This window comes from Corvus hawaiiensis, chromosome 30 (assembly GCF_020740725.1).
Source record: "Corvus hawaiiensis isolate bCorHaw1 chromosome 30, bCorHaw1.pri.cur, whole genome shotgun sequence".
Taxonomy (NCBI): Eukaryota; Metazoa; Chordata; class Aves; order Passeriformes; family Corvidae; genus Corvus; species Corvus hawaiiensis.
In genome coordinates this window covers 3,374,385-3,399,229 of record NC_063242.1, presented here as the reverse complement: position 1 = coordinate 3,399,229, position 24,845 = coordinate 3,374,385, and the positions used below count along the sequence as shown (strand labels likewise).

Sequence of the window (24,845 nt, the reverse complement as noted above, 5' to 3'; positions counted from 1 at the left end):
CTGCCCCGCCTGGAAGCCCGCCCGGCTCCTCCGCCGCCGACTCCTCCCTCCTCCCCGCCCCGCCGCGGGCCAGCCCGGAGGGGCGCGGCGCGGAAGAACCGAGCACGGGCGCTGCCGCGGGGAGGGGAGTGGTACCCTCGAGGGGAACCTACCTCGCTTGTCCTCCAGGGGTGCTGAGCCCCTGCCGCCCGCCAGCCACCTCCCCTGGAAACTATGGCCCTCTATTTCCCGGCGGTCGAAAGGCTGCTTGGCCCCCGAGGGTTCCAGCACCCCAGGGAACGCATACGGCTCCAGCCTACTCCGCGTTCTCCCTGGGGACGCAACCGGTGGAACCAGTACTGGTTCTGACCCATCCCGGGGAAGGGAGGGAGTGGAGGCCATCCCGGTTCTGCCAGGTCACAGCTGGGATGTGGGGAGGAGGAAGGAACACACGTCCCCTTCGCACACCTGCTGTCACCCTTCAAGAGAGAGGTGATCTAGTCGCCCTGAAGCTTGAGGGACTTTCATAAGCACTGGTAGCTGCATAGCAGATATGCAGGGGTACCCCCCAGCAAGGCAAAGCTCGGCTGGCACAAAGCTGCCAGGGCCACAGCAAGGTGCTTCGGCCATTGGAAGTGACTGGGATAGCCCCAAGGCTGGCTGTCTACGGACAGAAATATCCAGAGCTGCAGGACAGCAAGGGAGGTTATTTCTGATGAGGTACTAGGAAGAGCTTTGAGGTTGAAGGAAACAAATTGATAGGAAACCAGGCTTCATCCATTCTGCCTCTAGAATAGCATGTGTTTCAGAAGTAGAGCAGAACATGGGCTAAGAAGTTTATAGGCATTAATGACAAGTTTTTTTGAAGAAGAAAGGAGTGTTCTTGGTTGAAAAAAGAAGCCAACCATTGTGGCCTCATAGAGGGAAATCCAGAAGACTAGCGAATATCCCAAGTTTATTATCCAGATAATGGACAGTCCGTTGTATGGCTTGACAGAATTATGGGGGAAAGAAACAACAGTAGCACTAGTCGCAACTTTCAGATTTGCTTCATACTCAACAACATAGCCTTACTGCTTTTTTTACTTCAGGCCCTAACAGGATGCAGCCCCATCTGTCTACATTTGTGATCTGGATGCCGTGAGATAACACGAGAATTCCTGATTTTGCATTTGAAACAGTTTAATGTAAATGTAACATAACTGGATACAGTTTCTCTCTCACATTCAGTAGGGAGCTGGAACGGGGTTTGAGGTGTCATTTGCTCCACGCATTTTACAAAGAGACTGTTCACTGCAACATCCTCAGCTGTTGGAGGCCTGTCAAGATCAACCCAGCGGATGAGTTCAGCCATCCCCAGAGAGAGAACTTCAGCCAGTACACAGCACTGGGCGGTGCTCACCAGCACTGCTGAGGAGTGAATAAAACAAAGGAAGGGAAAAAATTCATCACTAACAGGGTCAGAGTATACAGCTATTAGCTCCTTCTGATTTTACATGATAACAGATATTGTATGTGACAGCACAAACTCTACTACTGTGTGAGGCCATGCCCTGGACAGAAGAGTGCTGAAAACCAATGACTGATTCTGGCAAGCTAGTATAAATTGAGTAATTTAGGTGGATTTGCGAGTGTGCATATAGACAGATTATTTCTTAATCAGCTATACAGCTAGCTATCACAAGTAATTATATAGGCATAAAATATATGCCTTGTAGACAACTAATAAATACCAGTATGTTGGACATGAGAATTTACATTGCATATAAAGGAAGCTGTGTCTAGCAAGCTTTGGGTCTGAAGAGTCAGGTGGCACCAATGATTGCATGCACAGTGTTTGCTTTGTCTCCTTGCTCACCATCATTTCTGAATAAAGGAAGCCTATTCCTGGAATGAATCAAAGGAGAAGATATCCTCCTGGACTCCCAAAAGAAGTTATCTGGGAGATTGGGAAGAGGTAAAGAGCAAAATGTGGGACTAAGAGTTAATTAAGAAGAGTGAGAAAAAAACCCAAACCAAAACAAAACAGAGTTCTGCTGCAGAGGTTCTTAAATATTACAAGAATCTGTATTTTATTTAAGTATTTTAAGTATTAGAACAATATGGAAGAAGCACAAGAACATGATCACATGACTAAAACAAAAAGCAGGAAATAGAGAGCCGAACGTGACTGAACTGCTCTCGGCCGTAATAATGCTCTTACAGCAAAGTAAAGGGTGAAGATTTCTGTGATCACCATCGTGGTGGGAATTGAAAGTAATGCTAGCAAACATTAGTAGTTCTCTGGGGATGATGTCCAAACACATAAACCAGAGGAAATTCATCAAGAGAAAGTACAGTAATGAGGTTAATGTAAAAATCATTAAGAATCAATTATTTGCATTCACAAAGAGGTTTGTACAAGATGTAAAGAATATGAAGGCAAAGACATGTTTTCTCAAACCTTTTCAAAAGTTTTTGGAATGTAAATGTGATGGGAAGACTGAACTTTCTGAGCTGAAATACTTAAGGTGTAAAGAATTCTTTCTGAACGTACAAATAAGCCCCAGAGAAAAAAAAAATCTACAATTAATAAGGCAAGTGAATGAGTTTACTGCTAGCCATAAAACTTGTAGTAACATTTTCATGGAAAGTTCCTTTTAAGAAGTTCTCTTATTTCTTTCAGGTTTAATAACAATGGAAGTTTAAAAAAAAAATTGTTATGATTTTTTAGTGTTTAGTGAGTTACCATTTCAGTTGCTTCAGGAGTTTCAGCCATAGATAAATAGAGTAACCAAACAAGTCAGATTAAAACTCTAATTACTTATCTAGAAAGATCTATTGTGCCCTTAGTTGTCCAAATTAAAACAGAAGATTGGTGGAATAATTAATACATTTGAAAAGTTTATTTTTAAAAAGGGAAATTTGTTTAAATCTCAAAAAGTACCCAAAATATTAACTAAACCTTTCAAAAACCACTAAGAGAAGAAGACTAACCACAACAATATGTAATTGTCCATAAGAATTCACATTATAATAAATGTAAAGAGCTGAAATTAAGGGTGTATCTATTGCTCTCTGAAGTATATTTGAATTGCAGGTAATATTTAGTTCACCTAAAATAAAAGAGCTCATTGAAGGAATAGGTTTACATATAGGGAACACCTAAAGAGGTAAGATAAGATGAGCTATTTGACACGTGTATAGTTATTAAAAGGTATTCTTAATTTTAGTGATGACATATACATTACAGAAAAAATAGAGCTATTAAATTTTGCAAAAGATTTAAAATTTACCTCATCCAAAGTTTTCCTTTTTTTCTCTTGTTAGATCTGTGATTTCAGCCAAAGCAAAGCAAAACTCTAAAATGGAAATGGAATGGGAAGAAATAACAGCTGATAAAGACTGCATTTTCAATAAGTTAAACAGCTTCCTAAATTCACACTTTTGGAGTAAAAATAACATATCAAATAATGTATTTCAGAATAAAGTTCCTAGTTTTAGAAACAGTCAACGCTTACATATTCTAAAAAAAAAAAGTTATCAGAAAAACATGATAGGAAACATGATGTATGAATACTTTGGACATAGATAGGAAATATGTTAAGGAGAGGAGGATTCATCCAAGTTATATAAAACATACCCACTGGAGATGGCTTTGGAGCTACGGGGTCATTGTTCACCATTGTTTTAACTGTGCATAAAATAGCACTGCCCTGCATCACCCCCCCAATTCACACCTTGGCTGCTCTTTCTCTCCTTTGTTAGCACAAATATTTTAAAAATATTATTCAGCCCATTGTACTACCAGTGAAAAGGATTTTTTTTTAATGTGTTTGCATTGAAACTCTCTTTATTTGAGACAGCTGCACAGCACGTGCAAAACACAAAATGAACCACACCCTGCATCCCTAGTGCCAAAGGGTCCTTGGTGCTTCAGCAGGAGCCCGGTTTTACAGGCTAGGCTTTGGGTCAAGAGGGAAGCTGGGTGCATAATGCAGAGACAGAGAGATTGAGGAATTGAGATGAGAGGATGCACCCTAAAAATAAAACAGATTAAAAACACAGACTTGATGAGTGAGATAGAAACTGTTGCCTGTTTCAGGGATCTTCTATCAGGTTGATGAAAGGTGTGCAATTCTCCTAGTGACAGGTCAATAAAACGAGGCAGCATTCAGTGGATTACTTGGGCAAGACCTCAGCTGTACCAGTTTGCAGATCTCTGCAGTATGTACATGTGAATGTGTACACATATATAATACACACACACACAAAATGCCTTGCTTAAAAGGTCACACACAAGCCAGGGCAGCTTAAAGACAGACAGAATATGCATGTCAAAGGCATCAATCAATACATTTGCTTGCTGTAGGTATGTATTGCTTGATTATAACTTTTCTCTTAAGCAAAATAGCAAGCATGAACTGCAGGCAGTGGAAGAGATAATGTACATAAAGGAAACCAAGGCCAGGAAGCTTAGCTGTCAGAAAGTATTGGAACAAAACTGCAGTTCTGCCCACAAAGTATGGTATGATGTGATGTGTTAATGAAGGTGTGTTATGTCAGAAACCTGACTGGTTTTTCATACAGTCTTGTGCAGACACAGTGAATTAAAATACTGAGTTGCAAATACTCTTTTAAAGGTTGTCAAAATTATGGCATATTCTGAAACATACAAACGAAGTAAATTCCTCATAAAGTTATAGCAGCTGGTTGTAGTAGACAAAGTGAAGACCATGATTAAAATTCTGAACCAAGAAGTCAAGCAGATATTTTGTTGTGAAATTAATCTTTGTCACCCTACACTGTAGCCACTTACTAACATTTGGTTTTTAGTAATTTTTTCAAGGTTGTTTCTGTTTCTACGTCTGAAAGGACCACAGTTGACATACATGAGCCCAGTGATACTGGGGAAGCATTTTCTTTTCTGTGATGGTATTTCTAATATACGTGTCTGCCTTTTCATTAAGGCAGAGATAAGTGTCTTCACACAAAAGACACACTAAAAATTTCAGGTTTTTTTCTCAGAAGTATGACCTTCTTGAGATTCACATCAGTAAGAGTTTACAGTAGAAAATAAGTCTTTACCTCCTAAATTGCCATGAAAAAATGCCATCATTCTTGGGGATTTGAGATGCCACCATCCCCAGACTTTGGTAATGCAGATTATGAGTGAGTCAGCTATTTCTAGTTGTACGGATTTCTTTGCTTGACTACTTGCATTTTTACATTTCTGAGATGCTTTTGATTAGGATGGCAATTTTACAGTCCTCCATATTACATGATCTTGAATTATACATGAGGTAGAAATTTGCTCATGTGTCATGGTATATGTCCAAATATATTACATCGTATTACTACTGTAAGAACAACAGAATTTTTTGTCATGTTACCTGGCCAATTTGTAGTTCTACATCATTGCACATTTGCCATATTATACTTACTTTACTAGTTCCACAGGTACATTACATCTCTAGTGATTTCCTAGGCTTTGTTTGGCAAATGATGAGTTCTGAGTCTTGTAGAGCAATGACTCTAAGTTTATCTCTTTTGTGTCACACTGTATGATGAGTAGCATCAATAAAGCTTGTATCTCCCTGTTGGTGTTTTGAGATCATTAACAGTGGAGACTTAGAAAAGTTTCACAAATGTTGACTTCACATGTTTACTCTTGCCTTAACTGTTCTGCATTTTTTGGTGGGCCTGTTCTGTTCCTTGCACTTTTCTCATCTTCTTTATTTGAAAGTAATTTCTTCATTCATTAGGGCTTTTTCTGTCATTTAGAATTATTTTAACCTTGGAGCAATCTAACATTGACCTATACAAATTAGCACAGAACTGATGTGAAGGAATTTCTTGTCAAAAGCAATGCATTTTTCACTGACTGGACAAAGAAGATGCAGTTTGGACAAATCTTCTAAACAACTAACACACAATCTCCACTTGAGAATCTTGTTTTTGTTTTGTCCCATCTTATCTTCCAACCTAAGTTTTCTCCATTATCTTATCCTAACAAACAGTTTGAAAGGCTTAGGTTGTTCTTTCATTGGTCAAGAAATCAAGTCCTGTATTTTCCAAAGAGCTTGGTACTGCATCATGCAGGAGAATATTCCATAGCAGTTTATTAATTTCAGAAGAAATTTGATTATTTTTCCTTGCCTTGATTCTCAGTCAGTGACAGAAATCCCTGAGTGATCACACCAGAATAAATGCCTAGGATGCTGACTGAAGACAGTAATGACCATCAGATGACAGCAGCAGAATTCGGGACAAATAATTTCCCCTCTCATTTTTTAAACCCCAGCAAATATTTCCTGTGTCTTATAACCTTCTTTTAAAAAGTGCTGCATCTTTTGCTGTTAGGTTCCTAATTACATTCATGATATCTTTGTCTGGAGTTTCAAACCATTAGTAGAAATTGATAGCATAATCATCAGCTACAGAACATAAATTTGTAGGATCAACATGTTCAGTAGCTTATCTCAAAGATAAACTGGAGTGATCCTGTCATTAATTTGACTATATCCGAGCATGCACTTTGATATGGTAAGTATGACCCAGTTTTCTTCAATCATGAATAATGTATTGCATTAATCACTCTTGCCATTTCCTTCTTCCAGGCTCTGAAATCTTACAGGGAGTGAATTGCACCATCCAGCTATATTGACAATGGCAAGCTCCTCATACTGTTGTAATGTAAGGATGGCTGTATTGACTGGACTAAAATACTCCCTAGCCATGCATCTTCACTCTGATGATGGCCACTGTAAGCTTCTTTATGCTTAAGGAAATTATTTAACCTAAGTGTATACAGTATCACATGTAACACATGGTATCTATAAAGAAGGAAGTATCACTGAATATGTGCCCTGTCCAGGAAATTGTTCTATTAGTTCTGTAATGATAAATATGCAGATTTTTTCTTTGCTATGAATGGTACTTTCCCAAAGGAAAAGTGTCCCTAACTGCAGCCAAGACTCTTGGTTGCTGTAGACTTTCTCCAAGTGTAACTTGTTTGGCCTTTTGCCATTATGGTCTGGCAAGCTGGCTCTGCAGTGTATCAGAGCCAAAAAGCTGTATAACTTGGAAGATAAGGATGCGAGTGCCTAAAACTAGGGGATTGCTACATTTTAGTGGCATTTGGTAGTTTTACTATACTCCTTGTAAATTTTCCTAGTCCTCTTATCCCCAAACCCTCTACCCTGTAACAAGTGCCCTGTCCTGCCATTGATGTCACTGATTTTCATAGAAAATTACCGGTCTGAATTTACAAGGACAGGACGCTATATTCTTGAGTGACGAAGTTCAAGATTTTTCTTTTCTTTTTTGCCTTGCTTTAGGTGTTGTAAATCAGTTTAACCTAGAAAATATTTCAGGATTTCATGGGGGGCTGAAACTGAAGACACACAAGAAATCCATATTTTATGCTCAAAGATTTTAAACTGAAAGACTAATCAGTGCTGTCAGGAGGTGGGAAATGGGTGTTTGTAGGGGAAAACACCAAACTTCGAATCCTGTGTCTCATTGAAGGGAGAGACCGCTTTGGAGCTAAAAGAAGCACAAAGTAGGACGGTGCAAGCAAAGGCTGAAGTATCATGTACGCGGAGTGGGGCTGACGCAAGGACCGCGCCAGCCTGTAGTAAGTCACACTGTGAAGCCAGAAAAAGGGGCTGTTGTATCAGGTGAGAGGGAGTAAGCCCCATAGCGAAGGCCTGCTGCCATGACCCCGGGCAGAAAGACGCGTAATGCGGAGACAATTGCGTGGCAGCCAGAACGGCGCGGAAAACGGCTGCAGCCCAGCGGGCAGAAGTCCCCTGCGGAAGGGGGCAGGAGCCGTGGGGCACCGCTGGGGCTGCCAGCAGGGCAAGAGAGGCGCCGAGCGCCCCGGCCGAGGCTGGGATAACCCTCGCCGGCTCCGCGGAGCGCGGCGCAGCCCGGCTCCCCCTTCGCGCCGTGCGAGAGCGGCCGGGGCGCTGCGGCCGCCCTGGGCCGGCCTCCTCCCGCCAGCTGAGTCCCCTCCTCCCCGCTGCCCTCCTGGCGGCCGCCGAGCCGGCGGCGGCGGTCGCGGGCGGCCGAGCCGCTCGGGGCCCGGCAGCGCTGCCCATGGGGGAGTGCGGGGTGCCCGCCCAGGTCCAGCTCTTCCTCCGCGCCTGCGAGCAGGGCGACTGCGAGACCGCCCGACGCCTCTTGGGGCTGTCCGGTGGCGGCGGCTCCGCCGATCCGGGGGCCCCCTCTTCCTCCTCATGCGGCCCCGAGGAGGCGGCGGCGGAGCCCCGCGGTGAAGCGTCGTCCCCGCCGGCTTCCCCCGTGCCCGTGGACTGCACGGACGAGGCCGGTAACACGGGGCTGCAGTTCGCCGCGGCGGGGGGCCACGAGCAGCTGGTGCGGTTCCTGCTGCGGAAGGGTGCCTCGGTGCAGAGCAGGAACCACTACGGATGGAGCCCCCTCATGCAAGCGGCCAGGTACGGGAGAGAGGGAGGGAGGGAGGGATCAGGGCCGCGGTGGAGGGGGTGCGTCTCCGGCCGCCATCCCGCCTCGCCGCGGGGCACCGGCCTAGTCGGCAGCAGCCCCGGGGCGGGGAAGGGAGGGAGGGAGGGAGGGCCGCCGAGGCTCAGCCTTCTCCGCCCTCGGGCTGCCGCCGGCGCTGATCTCCCTCGCCCTCCGAACCGCGGTCCCCGGACCGAGGGAGGGCGCCCGGGAGCGCCGGGGAGCTCCAGGGGAATCAGCGTGGGAGAGAGGGCTGGCGCCATGTTGAAGGCCGCGGTCGGTCGTTGCCGGTGGATCCCGGAGCTGTCCTGAGGGGATCCGAGTGGTCACCTGTTCCCGTCCCTGGGGGTGGGTGACAAGGGGCTGCCGAGTGTAGAGTTGGCTAAGTGTTATGCATTAGGGGCATTAGGAATTATCTTTTCGTAGTAGGAATGTGGCGTTTGAAGCAGTGCACTCTACTTCTTGGTTAAGCCAGTGCAAAATTGGAGATAATGTGAACGCGAAACATTGCTCCCCTCTGTAACACCAGGTATACGTACGTAGCCTTACTTAATTTTCCATGGGTTTTTTGGTTTTGTTTTTTTCGTATATACGTGTCTTACCTACTTGTTGAAAACTCACATCTGATGTAAAGCATACTGAAGCGAACAGAAACAGTTAATTTCACTTGGCTTTCCCATGTTTTCTTAGGTGGCTTGCTGGAGGATGTGGAAAATCATTGCTGAGGGTTTTTAATGACAAAACTGGGTTATTTTCTGGGTCAGTGATACTGTGCTTTGCATGACCCACTGCTGGGCTGTGGGAGGTTCCCGTGCTGCTAATACTGGAGTTGGTGCTTGTCTTTATTCCTATAAGCACACCTTGGGCTCGTAGGTGTGTTTTGCAGGGTTGGAGGGCATTGCTGTTCTATAATAACTGAATGCTTAATTGAGAGAAGAAATGGTTTTTTTTGTTTTGGTCTCTTTTTTAAAATTTCATAACATTAAAATACTTGGAAGAAAAGACTCTGTTTCAAAGTCAACATTTCTCTTTTCAACTAATGGCCATAGAAAGTTCCCAAAGAATGAGTCATACAGCTGGTTTCCCAGTAAGAACAAGGAAGACAAAGTTCAACAATTTTGTTATTTTATGAAGGTTTAAAAAAAAAAAGAAAATAAGTTGCAGAAACAGTCTTAGATTTTTTTTTTTCCTCCTTAATGAAAACCATATGCTCATTCCCTAAAAACAATAACGTCAGATGACTATAACTCTCTCACTGATTTCAAGAAATCACTGGCTGACATTTGCAAAGTACTGTATATATTGTTGAAATCTGTGGAGAAAGCATAAAGTAGAAGAGCATGTTCCTCTTTTCTTTTTAATGGATAACTAGAAAGGAAATACAGTGTTTGATCAAAGGTAGGCTTCAGACTTACATAGATGTTTAATTTTCTGGCTGCGATTAGCCCTATTGAAATTGGACAGGAGGTAGCATATATGCATAAAATTAACCATGTGCAGGGGTTGCAGGCTCTACTGAGGTGATGCAGTGAGGGCTACCAGGGTAGGCCTAGTGAGTAGACAGACCCCAGAGGCTTCCTCCTGCAACTGTGTAGTTTCTGGAAGGAAACTAGGGACTCTGGGGCTCATGTTTGCTCTAAGTGGTTAGTAGCATTCTTTGGGGTTTCTTTGACTAACGTTTGCTTTGCTGTAGTGTACAAAGGCTGCTTTCAGTGTCAAAGTTGGGTTGTGCTAAGCGCAGTGTGCCCAAGCATATAGTATGCATGATGCCCGCAGCGAGAGCACGAGGCACACATCTTGACAAGGTATTACATTTATCAAAATGTGGGGTTCTTCAGCTGGGGAACAGTAAAGGGTTTCCATTTTCTCACAGATAACTGGCTTGCACGATTGTCTTTTGCTTACTGACAAACTACCAGCGCCTCTGATAGTCAAGAGATACCAAAACTGGGTTGCTGGTAAAACTGGTGTCAGAGTTCAGTACTCTGACCAAGTTCTCGTAGATATTCCACACAAGGAGGGTTTAGTGCCAAGTTTCCTTATTGGAAGATATTTGATGTTACACAGGGTTTTAATTTGGCCTAGTAATGCAGCAGTCTCCCAAAATGATAGCACAAGCCTGACGTAGCAACTGCAACAAAGTCGAATCACAAGATACCATGGCACACCCATTACCAGTTGCTGTATGCTCATCATCACAGTGCTGAGTGTTGGAAGGAATGGGTAAAAAACCACAAGACTGTCAAGGAGAATTGTAAATCACTCAACTGACCTTGTAGCCAGGAATAATTCTTGATAAGCCTGTGTGAACTGCAGGCCAGTGATTCTTTAGCATGAACTGGTAATGATGCATGCTTCTCCACTTGTGTGTCTCTGCCTGTGTGTTTCTTTGGGCATCCCCAGGTTCATGAGGTAACAGATAAATTGACTCTTTGCATTCTAGCCGAGTGAGTTTGTGGTTGTTCTGGCTGCCTGCTTGTGTCAACTTACACACTGGGTATCCCCAATTATCAGGAAGGAATATGTGGCTGTAAGCCAACTCAAGCACCTTGGTTTCTTGAAAGTAATTCTTCTGGTTGCTCAGTTTTGGTGCTTGGTGTTGGGCTGAACTGTGTAGACACTTCCCCCGTGCTGGTCTGTCTGACTGAGGAGCAGAATGCTTTCTATTGATTGTTTTAGGGGAGGCCGTTCATGTGGCCAATTGTCGCACTCTGCTGGTAGAGCCATTTCTCTTAAAGATTGCCTCTGGTCTTCTTGGTGTTGAGGGAAGTTCAACTAACTTTACAAAAGTGGTGGCCACTCACCATGTTCTCTGAGCTTCATGGGCACGTGTCTGTATTCATGGAGTCTTCTTCCATTGTGGGAGTACATTGGTGGTTCACAACTAGAAAACAAGGGATAATGCAAATAAAAGACTGACTATCCAGTTCATAAAATGGTCTTTTTTTCCCCTTGGTTAGCACTGACTCTTTGCAGTTTTTATTTCTGTTCAGTAGTAATGAGGGTACTTAATTAAGATCCCTGGAAACAAGCTGGCTTTGATCCTTCAATGTGATACAGCTCTGGAAATAAGAGGATGAAAGTGACTCTCTGTTTCCTGGAAGTTATGAGTTGGTGCCATGAAGCAGAAAATGAGGTGGGCATTTTAATGCTTTGGTCAGACCATCCTCTGCAATAGGTGCCTGCTTTATGAGCATGGTCACTGGTACATGTGGAATGGTTTAATTTACAGTCCTCAGCTGATGATTGCTCTCCTCCAGCAAGGTGCCATTGTCACATTCAGTGATGTGTGTATGATCCCTCATAGTGTATATATTACTCAATACACCAATTTGGTAACAAAGTTTTCTGGGTTCAGGGTATGTTGGTTTTTGCAATCCAAGGTGTTAAATCTCCTCTACTCTCTTTCTCCCAAGGTTTGGACATCTAAGCGTGGCCCACATCTTGCTGGAGAATGGTGCTGATCTCAATGCACAGAACAAGTTAGGAGCCAGTGTCCTCACAATGGCCTCCAGAGGTGGCCACGTCAGCATGGTGAAATTGTTGCTGGAATCCGGAGCTTTTGTGGACAATTATGACCATTTTAGCACAAATGTACTTCACAGCAGCAGAGACGACCTTCCTGATATCACTCCACTGATGGCAGCTGCTCAGCATGGACATGAGGCAGTGGTACATCTGCTATTGGACTGGGGAGCTGATTGTAACTACACTGTAAAGACAATGGGCTGGAGTCCTTTAATGCTGGCAGCCGTTAGTGGAAAGGTGAGCTTGGCACAGCAGCTCGTGGAGAAAGGTGCCAATCCTGATCACTTGAATGTACTACATAAAACACCTTTTGACATCTCTGTTGGCTTCAAACACAAAGACATGAAGGACTATTTGGAATCTCTCACAACGATCAGACCTCAGGCAGGTATGGAATGTTATGTTTTTGTTTCACTTTCTTGCAGTTCTGATTGTGTATTTAGAAATTGAGGAGCTTATTTTGTATGTACATGATGTTCTTTGTAATTTGCAGCTGGATTTTAAAAATGTTGGAGTAAGTACACCTACTTCAGCTGAGGTACAAGTGCCCAACTTCGGCAGATTTTTTCCATGTTAGCAGGATAAGATTCCTGTCTTTATGTGGCTGTTTTGGGGACACTTTTCAAGAAATTTATGCAAACCAGCAGTGGGAAGTACTTAACAAGAGGGTTTGGAAGAGCTGCATCTGAATTTTCCAGCTTTGGACTGCTTGATATAAAATATAAGCATGTGGCTAGCTCTACAAAGATCCTTTTGCAGGTGCTACCACCCATCCAGCCATGGTGGCAGAAAGTCTGCACGGTAGGATAGTCCACTTTAGACTCTATGCCACTTGTGGTACCCATATAGACTTCCTTAAATCTTACCTATTTATGTCTGTATTGTACTGCCATGTGGACATGTCCATAATCCCTGAACTTGTTGTCTATATTTGGTGTCATTTCTGCAGGTCAAGCTTCCCTTGTACTTGAAGATGTAAGAACAAAAATCAGGCATCTGTTTCTGCTGTAGAGAAGGTGTTAACTCAGATATTGACTTACAGGTTAAGTTGGAACTCCTGAGCTTTCATACAGCCACGCTGCCAGGCAGAGCCGATTCACTGTAGATGTTTGCTCATGACCAGTCTCTTGAGGACAGACTTAAGTTGGTTACAGTAGACAGAACCAGAGATCCGTGGAATTCACTAGTGCCCACGTGTTTGCATGTACAGGATGTACGTGCAGGCTGAGTTGGCCTCATGAGTCTTCAAAACCTTCTGTGGTCATACGACTTAAAGTATTGAAGGACTCTGTTTAAGTGAGGATACTGGACTTGCTTTAAAGCAGATTAATGTTTGTCACCTGTGCTGAGGGGGAATTTCCGTCAGCAGGAGGGTAGTAACTCATTTGGGCAGGGAGGGGAGTAAAAATGTTTCTCTTCCACACAAATTTTTGCATTGGTTTTTGACCATAGTTCAGCCTTCTCCTAGTGCTGGAGTCTTGAATATCCTGTAAAGAAGAAAGATCATTTCTGTCATATGGAGACAGGAAAAAAAAGAACTTTTCTTCTGATCCATTGCCATAGATAGGGCAGACTGCCTCCCAGGAGAAAGCAGCTACTCTTCTCAGGGCTGTTCTCAGTAGCAAATTCAGAACTGCCTGGAATGGCTTGGGTGTTGCCTGCCTTCTGTCCCTGTCCTTACTTAGGTTTTCCCAGATGGCAATCTTTCCTTCTGGCATCTTCTCATGGTCTCCTGCTCCCTGAAGCTGCCTCTCTTCCAGGGTTTTCACATGGCAAGTATGGAGCCTGGTCCTTTCCTAAACTAGTCTTTTGAAATCTGTTTTCCAGTGGTGACCTCATACACACAGTTCCTTCTGTAAGAGCAGTTTCTGAATCAGGAGAAAACGTAGGACCCATCACTCTCTTTCCTGGTCTTAAAATAAGAGTTTCTTGGAGTATTTTGGGCTTTTCAGCAATTGGTTTTGTTCAGCATATTAAGATGACTTCCTTTGGAGTCAAGCTGTGAACATGAACCTTTTCTGTATTTCATAAAAATGACAGAATTGGGCTCACGAAATCTCTCAGTTTCTCCTTGTTTTCCATAAAATCTTGTTACCCCATTGATTCTGTAGTGTCCATAATAATTTGGAAGATAGAGGATGATACATTTTTCTGGCCTCAGTGGAAGGTGAAAAATACATCACTATTTTTTCTCATCTTATATAGTGTCAGAAGTTTCAAAGCACTGTTAAGCCACATCAAAAAAAGATTATTCAGTCAAAATATTACCATTTGTAATAATTACAGTTCTTACTATGGATGGTTATCTGGGAGCTGAAGGATATTAATTCACAAGTAGCAAGCTGTAGTTAAATTGACACTATTATTTTTGTGACTTTTGCAAATTAACCTGGAAATACTCAAGAGGAAATAAAACTGGAGCAGCTTGTAAAACTCCTTTTGTGTCACCTTTCAAAATGATCCCATACTATTTGAGTGTTCACTGTTGTACTGAGGGTTTTACCAGACCACAGAATCTGTACTGTGGTTCTTTAGTGGGTATTTTAGACTTCCAGGCAGGAAACAAAAGAGTTTCCAAGTACAATTTCCTGATGGAGAATGGAAATTGAAAAGCCTGTGCTGGTGCCTTATTGTAGTTTCTAGCTTTGCACAGAGAACCATACAGGTGAGTCATTCTTCCCAAAGGTAATAAAGAAGTTGTCAATACTTTCTTTGTTCTTACTAAATGTATATCTAAACATATGTTTTATAGTACTTTAAGTTTTTAATAGTTTTTCCTATACAAATTTTACTAGAAATTATTGGGCTTTTTTTTGATTGCTAGTAGAAATGTTTGTATTTCTTTCAGATACAGAAAAGAGTCAACCTGATGTCTTTCATGCTTTGAAACTGGGTAAGTACTGCTATGGCAGCTGGTGAGGGGTCAGTAGCTCTGACTGAGGAAGCTGTGACCGGTCCGGAGAGATGGTCCCAAAAGGAATCGCCTTCCCGAGGCCCGGTGTCTTCCCTCAGCTGCCAGCTGGAGGGCCCGTGCAGAAGCTGTCAGCTTTTTAGTGATGTCAGCTCGTGATTCCAGCTCAGCTCTGCAGGGCAGCCTCTAGGCCAAACCAGGGAGAGAGACGAGAGGCCCGGATAGCTGTTCCGCACGGAAGGAGCTTTATTGTTGGGCAGGGGCAGGGAGCTAGCTTTATAGGGATACAGGGGGTGGGTGTCAGAGGGTAAAGGCCAGTGGGCTACAAAGGATCGGCATAGGGTCTCCCAGAGGATTCTGGGTCTGTCTTCTTCTTGCCGTGACTGAAAGTAGCTGCTTTCCCAGAGGGGGTCCTGCTGGGAGATTGAGCAATCTCCTTATCTCAGCAGATGTCCCTCCAGGGCAGTGGCTGGGCATACCCCACATACTGCCATGATTCTTCTACCCTATCTAGTTTTTCTGACTTCAGAGCATGTCTGTTTGCTAGCATGAGAAACACGATTTTTCTGTTCCCACTCTTCACATGTGATCTACCAAAATGTCTTCCTGGGAAAGCCTCAGGTCTGTTAGATTTTTGGAGTGATCATGTGCCCTTCTTGTATCCCTCAGATTTTTGAGATTACCAAATGTTAATGCTGGGTCAGAAGAAGTATCATGGGAGGGGCCAAATGAGTACTGGTCAGCACGCTGGGTTTGGACTTCTTTACTTGGCTATGGATGGCAGCACTGTTAAAAAAGTAACTCCCTAGGTTAAGAAGTGTCCAGGATTCAAAGTAAATTCTGGAGTCTCTGTAGGTTCCAGGGTTTCTGTTTAACAAAGTCTGTGCTCTCGGTCTGTGTTAAAAAAGCCACCTGCTGTCTTTTACCAAATTGGAAGATACAAAAAGTAGTTCTGTGCTTTTCTGTCATTCCTGATCCAAGAAATTAGCTGAGTGGCGTTGGTGGGTGTGAGTTTCAGTGAGTGCATTCAAGTGCCTGCAGGGTTTGTCTGGAATTCTGGCTGACTTTCCAGCTGCCATGAAGCAGTTTACCATCTGAAGGTTTTTTTTAAAGGTGAGAATTTTTCCCTTTGCATAGCAGTTGATGATTTGCTTGTTCTTGTCCATGTTCCTGTGATGGTACACACAGAGATCTTTTTTTCTTTTATCTTCTTCCCTGCTTTTGCCTACCATAGGACATCAAAAAAAAATACAGGAGGTGGGTGAGTTTAAGCTCTCTGTTTGAGGTAATCCTGACTACTTCGTATATTTTTTAAAAGCAGTCCTACTTCAAGATTTAGAAAAAAACCCACAACTTTGTTCAAATAATATTCAGTAACACATTTCATACTGCTTTTCCTAATCTAGACAAGAACTCAAGTGACTTCCAGCTCTTTGATGTGGAAAGGTGAAAATTAGATTAACTTTTAAAGAGCTGGAAAGATGACTAATGATGATTTACTCTTGAGCAAGGAGTAGGGAAGTTTTGTATTGGAGGTGTAGTTCAAATACTGGAGGCAGAAGAAAAAGTCATTCTGAGTGTAAGAAAGTTGAGCATTGAAATAGACCGACTCCTTGGGAGGTTGTGGAATTCCATCAGTAAAGGTTTTCAGAATCAATGAACTATCTTTGTAAGAGGAACTTGTGGGTCAGTGTGAGACAGGGCGTTGTTCTACCTGCTTAAGGCAAGGGATGGCCTCTACCACCTCTTAGAGTGCCTTTGTACCCACCTACTTTGATTCTAAAATTGTTGATTCTGTGATTTCAGCCTGTTGAAATGGAACAGGGATCTTTGAAGGACAAATCATGGTGCCTCAGCATCATCAATATTCCTTGCACGACATCATCTTACGGCAATTTAATAGAAATATTTCCTATTTGTGTCTTCACAGGCAGGATGCACTGCAGTTCAAAGAGCCTTCCTTAGTCATTCATTTCAGAAAATAATTCTTGTAATGGGATTGCACCTTAAGTGTATAGGTAGAGAAAATGAGGAAAATAACCCTAACCCTAATGCAATTTTATGTAGGCTGGAAAGATGTACTAATTAACTAAAAGAGGAAATATCAATACAGGTACTTAACTTTAGTGTTATGGTTGCTCTAGTACTTTATTTTTTTCTGTTTTAGTTCCACTAAATGCAGACCAGCATCAGCAAATCAAAATACACAGTAATTCAGTGGCTAAGCAGTTCTCTGTTGCTCATTTATGTTATGTTTTATTACTGTTTTGCAGGAGACTTTCAGCTGGTTAAAGAGATTGTTGATGAAGATCCAAGTCAGGTTAATATTACCAATGCTGACGGTGCATCTCCTTTAATGATTGTGGCTGTAACTGGACAGCTGCCCCTTGTACAGCTCCTTGTTGAGAAAAGGGCTGATATTGATAAGCAAGATAATGTTCATGGCTGGACAGCTCTAATGCAGGCCACGTACCATGGGTAAGATATGTGCTCTCTTTGTATCTAGCATTAAAGCAGTTCAATTTTTCTTACACCCCAATAGAAAAACCCCTTTTCGATACTGACTCTAGAAGCAGAGAGGTCTTACAAGAAACTAAGAGACTTGTGACCTCAGTTTTTCATGACTCTTGCACTGGCCTCAGATTTTTGGAGCAGATGTGAATCACATTTTGATCACCACAGTGTAAGAAAGACATTAAACTATTAATTAGAGAATGTCCAAAGGAGGGCAACAAAGATGGTGGAGGCCCTTGAGGGGAAGCTGTATGAGGAGTGGCTGAGGTCACTTGGCCTGTTCAGCCTGGAGGAGACTGAGGGGAGACCTCATTGCAGTCTACAACTTTCTCATAAGGTGAAGAGGAGGGGTAGGCACTGATCTCTTCTCTATGGTGACCAGTGAGAGGACCCGAGGGAATCGCCTGAAGCTGTATCTGTGGAGGTTTAGGTTGGATATTAGAAAAAGGTTCTTCACCCAGCAGGTGTTTCCAGGGCACTGGAACAGGCTCCCCAGGGAAGTGGTCACAGCACCAAGCCTGACGGAGTTCAAGGAGTGTTGGAACAAAGCACTCAGGGACATACTGTGACTCTTGGGGAAGGTGCTGTGCAGGGCCAGGAGTTGGATTCAATGATCCTTGTGGATCCCTTCTAATTCAGCTTATTCTGTGATTCTGGGATGTTTGGACTTTAGAATGAGTGGAGCATTTGGGAACCTGAAGCAAGCTCAATAAATATTGGGAACATAGTGCAACAGGCAGTCCCCAGGAGCCTTGGTGCAGATTTCATCTTCCATGCTTTGATGTTTTTCAGTATAGTGAGAGATACTATCACCCGTCCTATCAGAGTTGTAAGCCTACATGAAGTTGTGAAACTTCAAGACAATCACCCTTCCATGTGCCCTATTTTCCAGTCTTAAAACCATTCCTGTGTTCTTCTATTCAGCCTTTAGTTTTCATGGAGTTTTTGGAAATGCAACTGAAATAATTGTCATTTTCTGTAAAGCTCCTTCATAAATGTAAGTAGATGCTTAGGAGTCAGACCCCAGAAACTGGCCTGGCTGGTACTTCACATGTGATATCTGTCGTATACTTAACCCTGTCTGAATACAGGATATTCAGTTTAGGAAGGTGAACTTTTCTCCGTTGTTGTAGATGAGCCTTCAGCAAGGTGAAGGTTCACTTCACTGCCTGGTAATGCAGCCATTGTATAAATGCAGGTATTCTGCTCCAGCTTTCGTTTTTAGTCAGCAGATCTCATTGGACTGTGCAAGTGCAACAAAGAGGAAAAATAGGAGGTCAAGTTGTCATTGCCTTGTGAAACTTTGCTGAAGTAGTTCTTGGGACCTTTATTGGTAGTAGTGACAGACATTCCACAGAAGTGCGCAAAGATCAGTTTTTCTGGTGCAGCTGTTTCACTTAGCTGCAGTCACCCAGCACCAGCTGGAATAGAAGCAGCCAGCACAAAGTGGTGTGCAGGGCTGCTGGCATGTCCCCTTGCTGGTACTCAGGTACTTCTCTTGTCTGTGGAAGCACACACAAAGCTGAGTCCTGCATCTGTTCAGTTTAATGGAGGACTGGGATATGAAAATTCCCTTCCCTAATATATCAGTCAGTCTTCACAGTATGAAACTTGGTTAATTAATTTTGTTAATATGCTTAATGTTTGAGGTAGTGGAATTTTAGGGGTCTTTGGTATTGTTCATGCTTAAGTAAAGCTAACTAAAGGACACCAGCTGAGTGAAAAGACCGGGAGGACGTCCCAGCCCTGGAAATAAGGGCGTGATCTCTTGGAAACAAAACTATCCATGAAGGATAAAAGATACCCTAGTCATGCAAGATAATGCCAGCGTCACAGCCATCTATGAAACCCTCTCAGTGTTGTCTGGTGTCATAGGTAAGTAATGACAGCAGGACTGACTCCAGGGAGATCTGGATCAATAGATGAGCAGCAAGAATGCTGCAGAAGTACAGTTGCTGTGCTAAGTTTTACTGTGATGAGCAACCGTAGTACCAGTGTTCGTAGTACACTTGAAGTGTACAAGAGCCCTGTGTGTAAAGCCACATTCAGAGTGCCCCAATGTGGCTGGAACACCTCATGTGCATAAATAAATACTTACTCTTGTAACTCTATACTTTGCATCTGAGCCTTTTTCTTATCATGGAGAGTTGCAAATTTTCATAAAATCTGTAAATCTTTAGCCTCCACAGAGCCTCAGCTAACCCTTCCTCAGGACCACCAATAGTGTAAAGGGTCTTGGGCTTGAAGGAGAGAGCACACAAGATCTCTGTGAGCCAGAGGCACTAAAAATTGTGTCTCTATGTGTCTTCAAGGTATAGTACTGGAAAATAGGATGGAGGTACGATAGTTTTAAAGAAGAGAAAATAGGAAGTATGCAGAGGAGCTATGGTGATGATAAGCAGAATTTTTTTAAAAGAGAGGAGTAACAATCCTCCTCCATTTTAGGCTGATTTTGTGTGGAGTAAATTCAGGAATGAAAATGTCATCTGTATGATAAGAAGTGGTGCTCTGAAGTGGAGATATTGAGATCCATTTGTCAGCTTCATTATCAGAATTCGTAGTTATCTGTGGGTGCTTGAGAATGTTTTTCCTCTGTGTTGCTGATGCATGTCAGAGTTTGTTTTTATACAAGACCAGTTGCTGCTCGAGAGTTTTGTATTAAATATATGTTCCCTAGCTTTGTTGTTTGTTCAGTTATTTCATAGGCTGAATCAAGTATTGTTTTTAAATCACAAGGCAAGTCCTGCTTACTTAGGTGTATCAGAGGGGAGAGGGGCTAACTGGAATGGGATGATGAGTGTCTTTTATGCAGCTAGCTTTGAGGAGCTTTTGTTAGAAGGTGTTTGTGTTGGTTGACATTTAATGCTGATTGTTTTTGCATTTTAAATGCCTCAAGGAAGTGATAATGTGCCTTCTCAATTATGTAATTTATATCTGTAATTAAGTGAAGTACTGTTGGAAGTTTATAAATTATTCAGTCAATTTGGCGTTTCTGTATGCAATTTCTTAATGTGTGAGTTGTGAGAATGACATTACATTGAAGTATTAGTGATGACATCTGATGACTATTGAACTGACCTTTGTCGTTCCATCTGCTTTACTGCCCTAGGCATTAGTGGCTTTCATTGGGAAGGTGTATAGCAACATATTGCAGTCACTTCCACAGGATCAGCTTAAGAAACTGATTATTCAAATTAGGCTTTTAAGGCTGACTTTCTGCATATTGATTAATGTACTTCGTAGTGAGTAAACAGTGACTGACAAAGGACTTGTGGGAGCTTCTGAAGAGCTTGTGAACAAATTTTACACTAGGTTAGCTGTAGAATGTGTAAAACTGATCTCTAATCGAGGAGCAATGTTACAAAAGGTTGAAAATGGAGTATTGGGGGCTTCTTTCTTCACTTACTTGTCCTTTAACATGATCAATGCCTTTTTTCCTTCCCTTAAAGAAACAAAAATGTTGTAAAGTATTTGTTAAATCAAGGAGCTGACGTTAACCGTCGTGCAAGAAATGGATACACAGCTTTTGACCTGATAATGCTGCTGAATGATCCAGGTATGGTATTTCAAAATACTCTGGAGAAATGTACAACATAAACAAATATACATTCTTTCCAATCTAGAAAATACATTGCAGTTGCTGGGAAGTATCCTCTGCTGTCCAGGCTGGACTGGACCAAGAAAGGACAATGTGTGAAAATGGTGGGGTTTGAGTTAATTGGTTAGATGAATGCATACGTTTATGGAATAACAGATTTTGTGTATTCCTCTTGCCTTTGTTTCTGAAAACTGTGCTGTTTGTGTCACCAGAGCCAGCTGAATGGCATTTGATTGTGGGGGCACTTGTATTCTGTGGTGTCATTAGCACAGAGCTGTGAGCTGGAGCTAGAAATTGCCCCTTGGTAAAGAGCAACAAAGGGACAGGATAAAGAGTGCAGTCAGAACAAAACTAGGGAACTCCTAGCTGAGCCTCTCACTAGTTCTGTAAAGGCTGAGAATAAATCACACCTCAGGGTTCAGGTTGTTTGTATGGAAGTGCTGTGGAACAAGGTAGTGTGTTTTGGGGAGGCTTGAATGAAACACATTTAGTTTTTGTTGTAGTTTGTTTAGCATACATTATTTGATATTGTTAACCATCCTTGGTACTTGAATTGATTTATCTGAAACCAAAACCCATTACTGCTAATGAAGTCTCTGAATTTACACACTTGGTGGTTTTGGTTACTAGCAGATTCTTTTCCTTGTCAAAAGTAGATCACTAATAGTACAGCATTTTAGACAATAAATACAGTGAATTATTTTAGAACTAACTTCTGTGATAGAACAGTTTGTCTTGTTACTTCTTTCTCTCTCGGTCAGTTCTGTCTGCCCTTCTGAAAATTCTCCCTGACTGCTGTACAAAATGCAGATTTACAGAATTTTTTTTTTTCTTCCCTGTCTTCTGTCGTGCTTGTTCTTTTTTTCTTCCTCTTACTTTATATTTCTTAATTCTTTTTTGTCCATCTTTTTTCTTACCATTTCTTTTCAGTCCCTTCATTGTCCAGGCTGAACATCTTCTTTCTCTTTGGGATTTACTTTCAAACTTCTTTTCTGCAACCTACGCTTGAAGAAAGAATATTTATTTTTCTCTACTCTCTTCTGTGTCAGGTGAGAAAAGGGAGAATCACAATATTGTTCTTAACTTGTACAAAGTGCGAGAGGAGGCAGTTCACTTGGTCACGTGACTGATTCCAACTGAATAGGATGCTTATTTATATTGATAAATACCTTTAGAGAGGTGATAAGACTGCAGCCCACAGTGTGGGGAGAAGGCATGGGAAAATAGGTCAAGAAAGAAAGAAGGTTTGGGGGTTCATCTGCTTTGTGTTTGAGAGATAGATCAGTTGCTACTTATATGGGATTTACAGGGAAAGTGTTGGTGTATTGGTTGTAATTTGGGAAAGCAAAACAGACCAAACATTATCTTAATTTGCTTCCTTTTAGACACAGAGCTTGTAAGGTTATTGGCATCAGCATGCATGGATAAAGACAAGAATAAACTGAACAACAGATCATCTCTGCCTTGTTCCAGAAGTAGGCAATCCTTAAACATCCCAATGTTGCCAGATGACAAGGGAGGCCTAAAGGTAAATATATTCATTCTTGATAAAAACTCATTAATTCCTGTAATGTGTAAGCAGAGAAAGTAATGGGTAAGAAGTATTTTGGATCTTATATGTAACTGGGTTTGTTGTCTGAATTCCTTGTTGATGGTGCATTCTGGTTTGTGGAGCATAGCATGTGTCCAACTTCCTTTTTGTCAGATGTCAAGGCAATGGGAAGAGTTGGCATTGAATCATTTCAGTGCCTAGAAATAGATCTCATGATTAAGCGGAAGGTACCATGTTCATAAGTTTGGAACTCAATTTCCATTATCATCTTGCTTTTAAATTTGGACAGAGGGTAGGCTCCCTTATAGCCATAAATGGAAACAGGCTATTGGCACTGAAAATTAAAAAGATCATAGTAGAGATTTTAATATGAAGAGTAGTGGAGGAGCGTGCACTTGAGACTTACATGTCCTCTGGCATGCTGTATCCTTAACTCAAAACTGGTGGTGGTCCAGTGGGAAACAACATGGAGTTAGAACAAGAGTGTGCCACTTAAAGATACTGCATCTTACCCTGTCTGTTTGCAAAAGAGTAGGAAAAAGAGTTTTGTTGTTGTTGCTGTTCTTGTTGCCTATTTCCAGGCATCAGTTTATTTAGGTGAATAATCTTTAATTATGGTGTACCTCAGAATTTCCTGGAGTCCATGTTGTCGTCCTTTATGTATAAATATTACTAGGATCTTGAAAACACACATGTTAATTTCCAGGCTATTTTTGACATGAATTTTAAAGACCATTTAAAGTTCTGCCCAAATCTGTTTTTGCAGTTTTAACTATGAAGGAACATGTGGTTGTTTTTATATGATTATGCTATTATTCAATATGATACAACTTATCAATTTAGATGGACCTATTTTATTTAGATGGGAAATTTTCAGATTAGCTTTTGGCTTTATGGAATACAGATCAACAGTGGATTGGATTGCAGTTTTATGACACAAAGGCTTGAATTAGGGTCATAAAAGATTGTGAGATGAAATAAAAAAGATTTTTCATTGATAAGGATATACGCATGAGTGTTGACACAAATTTAATATTCTGGATTGTATGAGTATTTAGTCTCAGAACTACAAAATATTACAGGACTTACTAGTCATAATCAAGTACTTATTCAGCAGAAATTGTGTTCTGTATAGTTCTAAAATAAATATAAATCTGGAAGCCAATATAGTCCATTCTTCCATCACTGCTTAATGCTCTATTAATCAGCTTGTCTGACCATGAGTATGTTACATATCTTACTCTTCATACAAAAGCTCAAAGAGGGTAAAAATTACATTTTCAGATTTTCTGGGTGGAGGGCAATGTCATAACAGTTATGTCTCTTTGGCCAGCATGTGGAGAAAGGGCTGGAGAGAAGAACCTCTCCTGGGTTTTGTAGCAGCAGTGTTTCCATGTGGACAACTGCTCTGTGGTGAGCTGGAACTGTAAACAAAAGATACTGGCGACTCTGCCAGTACAGCATTTTTCTGTCTAGATCAGTGCAAGTGTCTGAATGTGGGGTCTGCAGGATCATGGGAATGTGAAAGCGAGAGGGAATTAATGAGCCTAACTTGCCTTTATATATGGAGACTGAATAAACATGCCAGGAACGTCTTTGACAGACATTTGGTTCACCTCTTCTTTCACCTCATCCCATGGTCTCCATCAGCACCCAATTCCACTACTTGTTGTTTTTTGGGGTCAGAATTTTTTTCCTCCTGATTTAACCTATATCTCTTATGTTGTCCATTAAGTTGATTGATTCTTGTCCAGTGGTCACTTTCATTTTTATAAGAACTGTATAAATACTTAGAGAACTAAAATATTCAATCTTAGTTTTTCTAGTCTAAACAAAATTGATCAGTGCAAATTTCCTTGCTTGTAGGTTTTGTTTCCTAAACTTTTTACAATTTCCAGTTTGTATGTTATCTGTCAAGATGAGGGTTCTAACATGAGTGATGAGATTCTAACTATGGTCTCAGTATCACATAGTAGCATACAGAAACTATGTCATGGATGTGTTTCCTGTTATCAGTGAAATTCACTTTTTTTGCAGCTGCAGCAGTAATGCTGTACATCTATACTTAGTTTCTGCTATGTTGTGACTGTATTTTTTTTCTTTTGTGCACCTGCTTTGCTACTTACTTCCTTTCCTATATTAGTACTCCTGATTTCTTCTTCTTGCATGCCAGCTTGACCTCTACTGAATAATGTCAATTTGGCAGTGTTTAAATTCAGAGTGTTAAAGGTGCTTAGAACTTAAAACTGTCTAGATGGATGTCTTCCATAGACTGTGTAAAACAAGTGGTTTCATTG

The 24,845-nt window shown here is 41.9% G+C and overlaps 1 protein-coding gene across 5 annotated transcripts in view; it reads left to right on the top strand.

The window, feature by feature from the left end:
- The first annotated feature begins 8,006 nt into the window (after positions 1 to 8,006).
- ANKS6 (ankyrin repeat and sterile alpha motif domain containing 6) overlaps positions 8,007 to 24,845 on the top strand; it is a 41,393-nt gene continuing 24,554 nt past the window's right edge. For 4 of the 5 annotated variants that reach the window (XR_007200422.1, XR_007200421.1, XR_007200420.1 and 1 more), the window contains exons 1-6: positions 8,007 to 8,420; positions 11,862 to 12,361; positions 14,822 to 14,866; positions 17,158 to 17,362; positions 20,848 to 20,954; positions 22,382 to 22,524. Coding sequence is in view for 2 of the 5 variants with exons in the window: in XM_048289445.1 (XP_048145402.1) it covers positions 8,062 to 8,420; positions 11,862 to 12,361; positions 14,822 to 14,866; positions 17,158 to 17,362; positions 20,848 to 20,954; positions 22,382 to 22,524 (1,359 nt within the window). In the remaining 3 variants the exon portion in view is untranslated. Of the gene's footprint in view, positions 8,421 to 8,880; positions 8,975 to 11,861; positions 12,362 to 14,821; positions 14,867 to 17,157; positions 17,363 to 20,847; positions 20,955 to 22,381; positions 22,525 to 24,845 lie in introns of those variants that run through there. The other variant, XM_048289446.1, reaches the window with a different exon arrangement.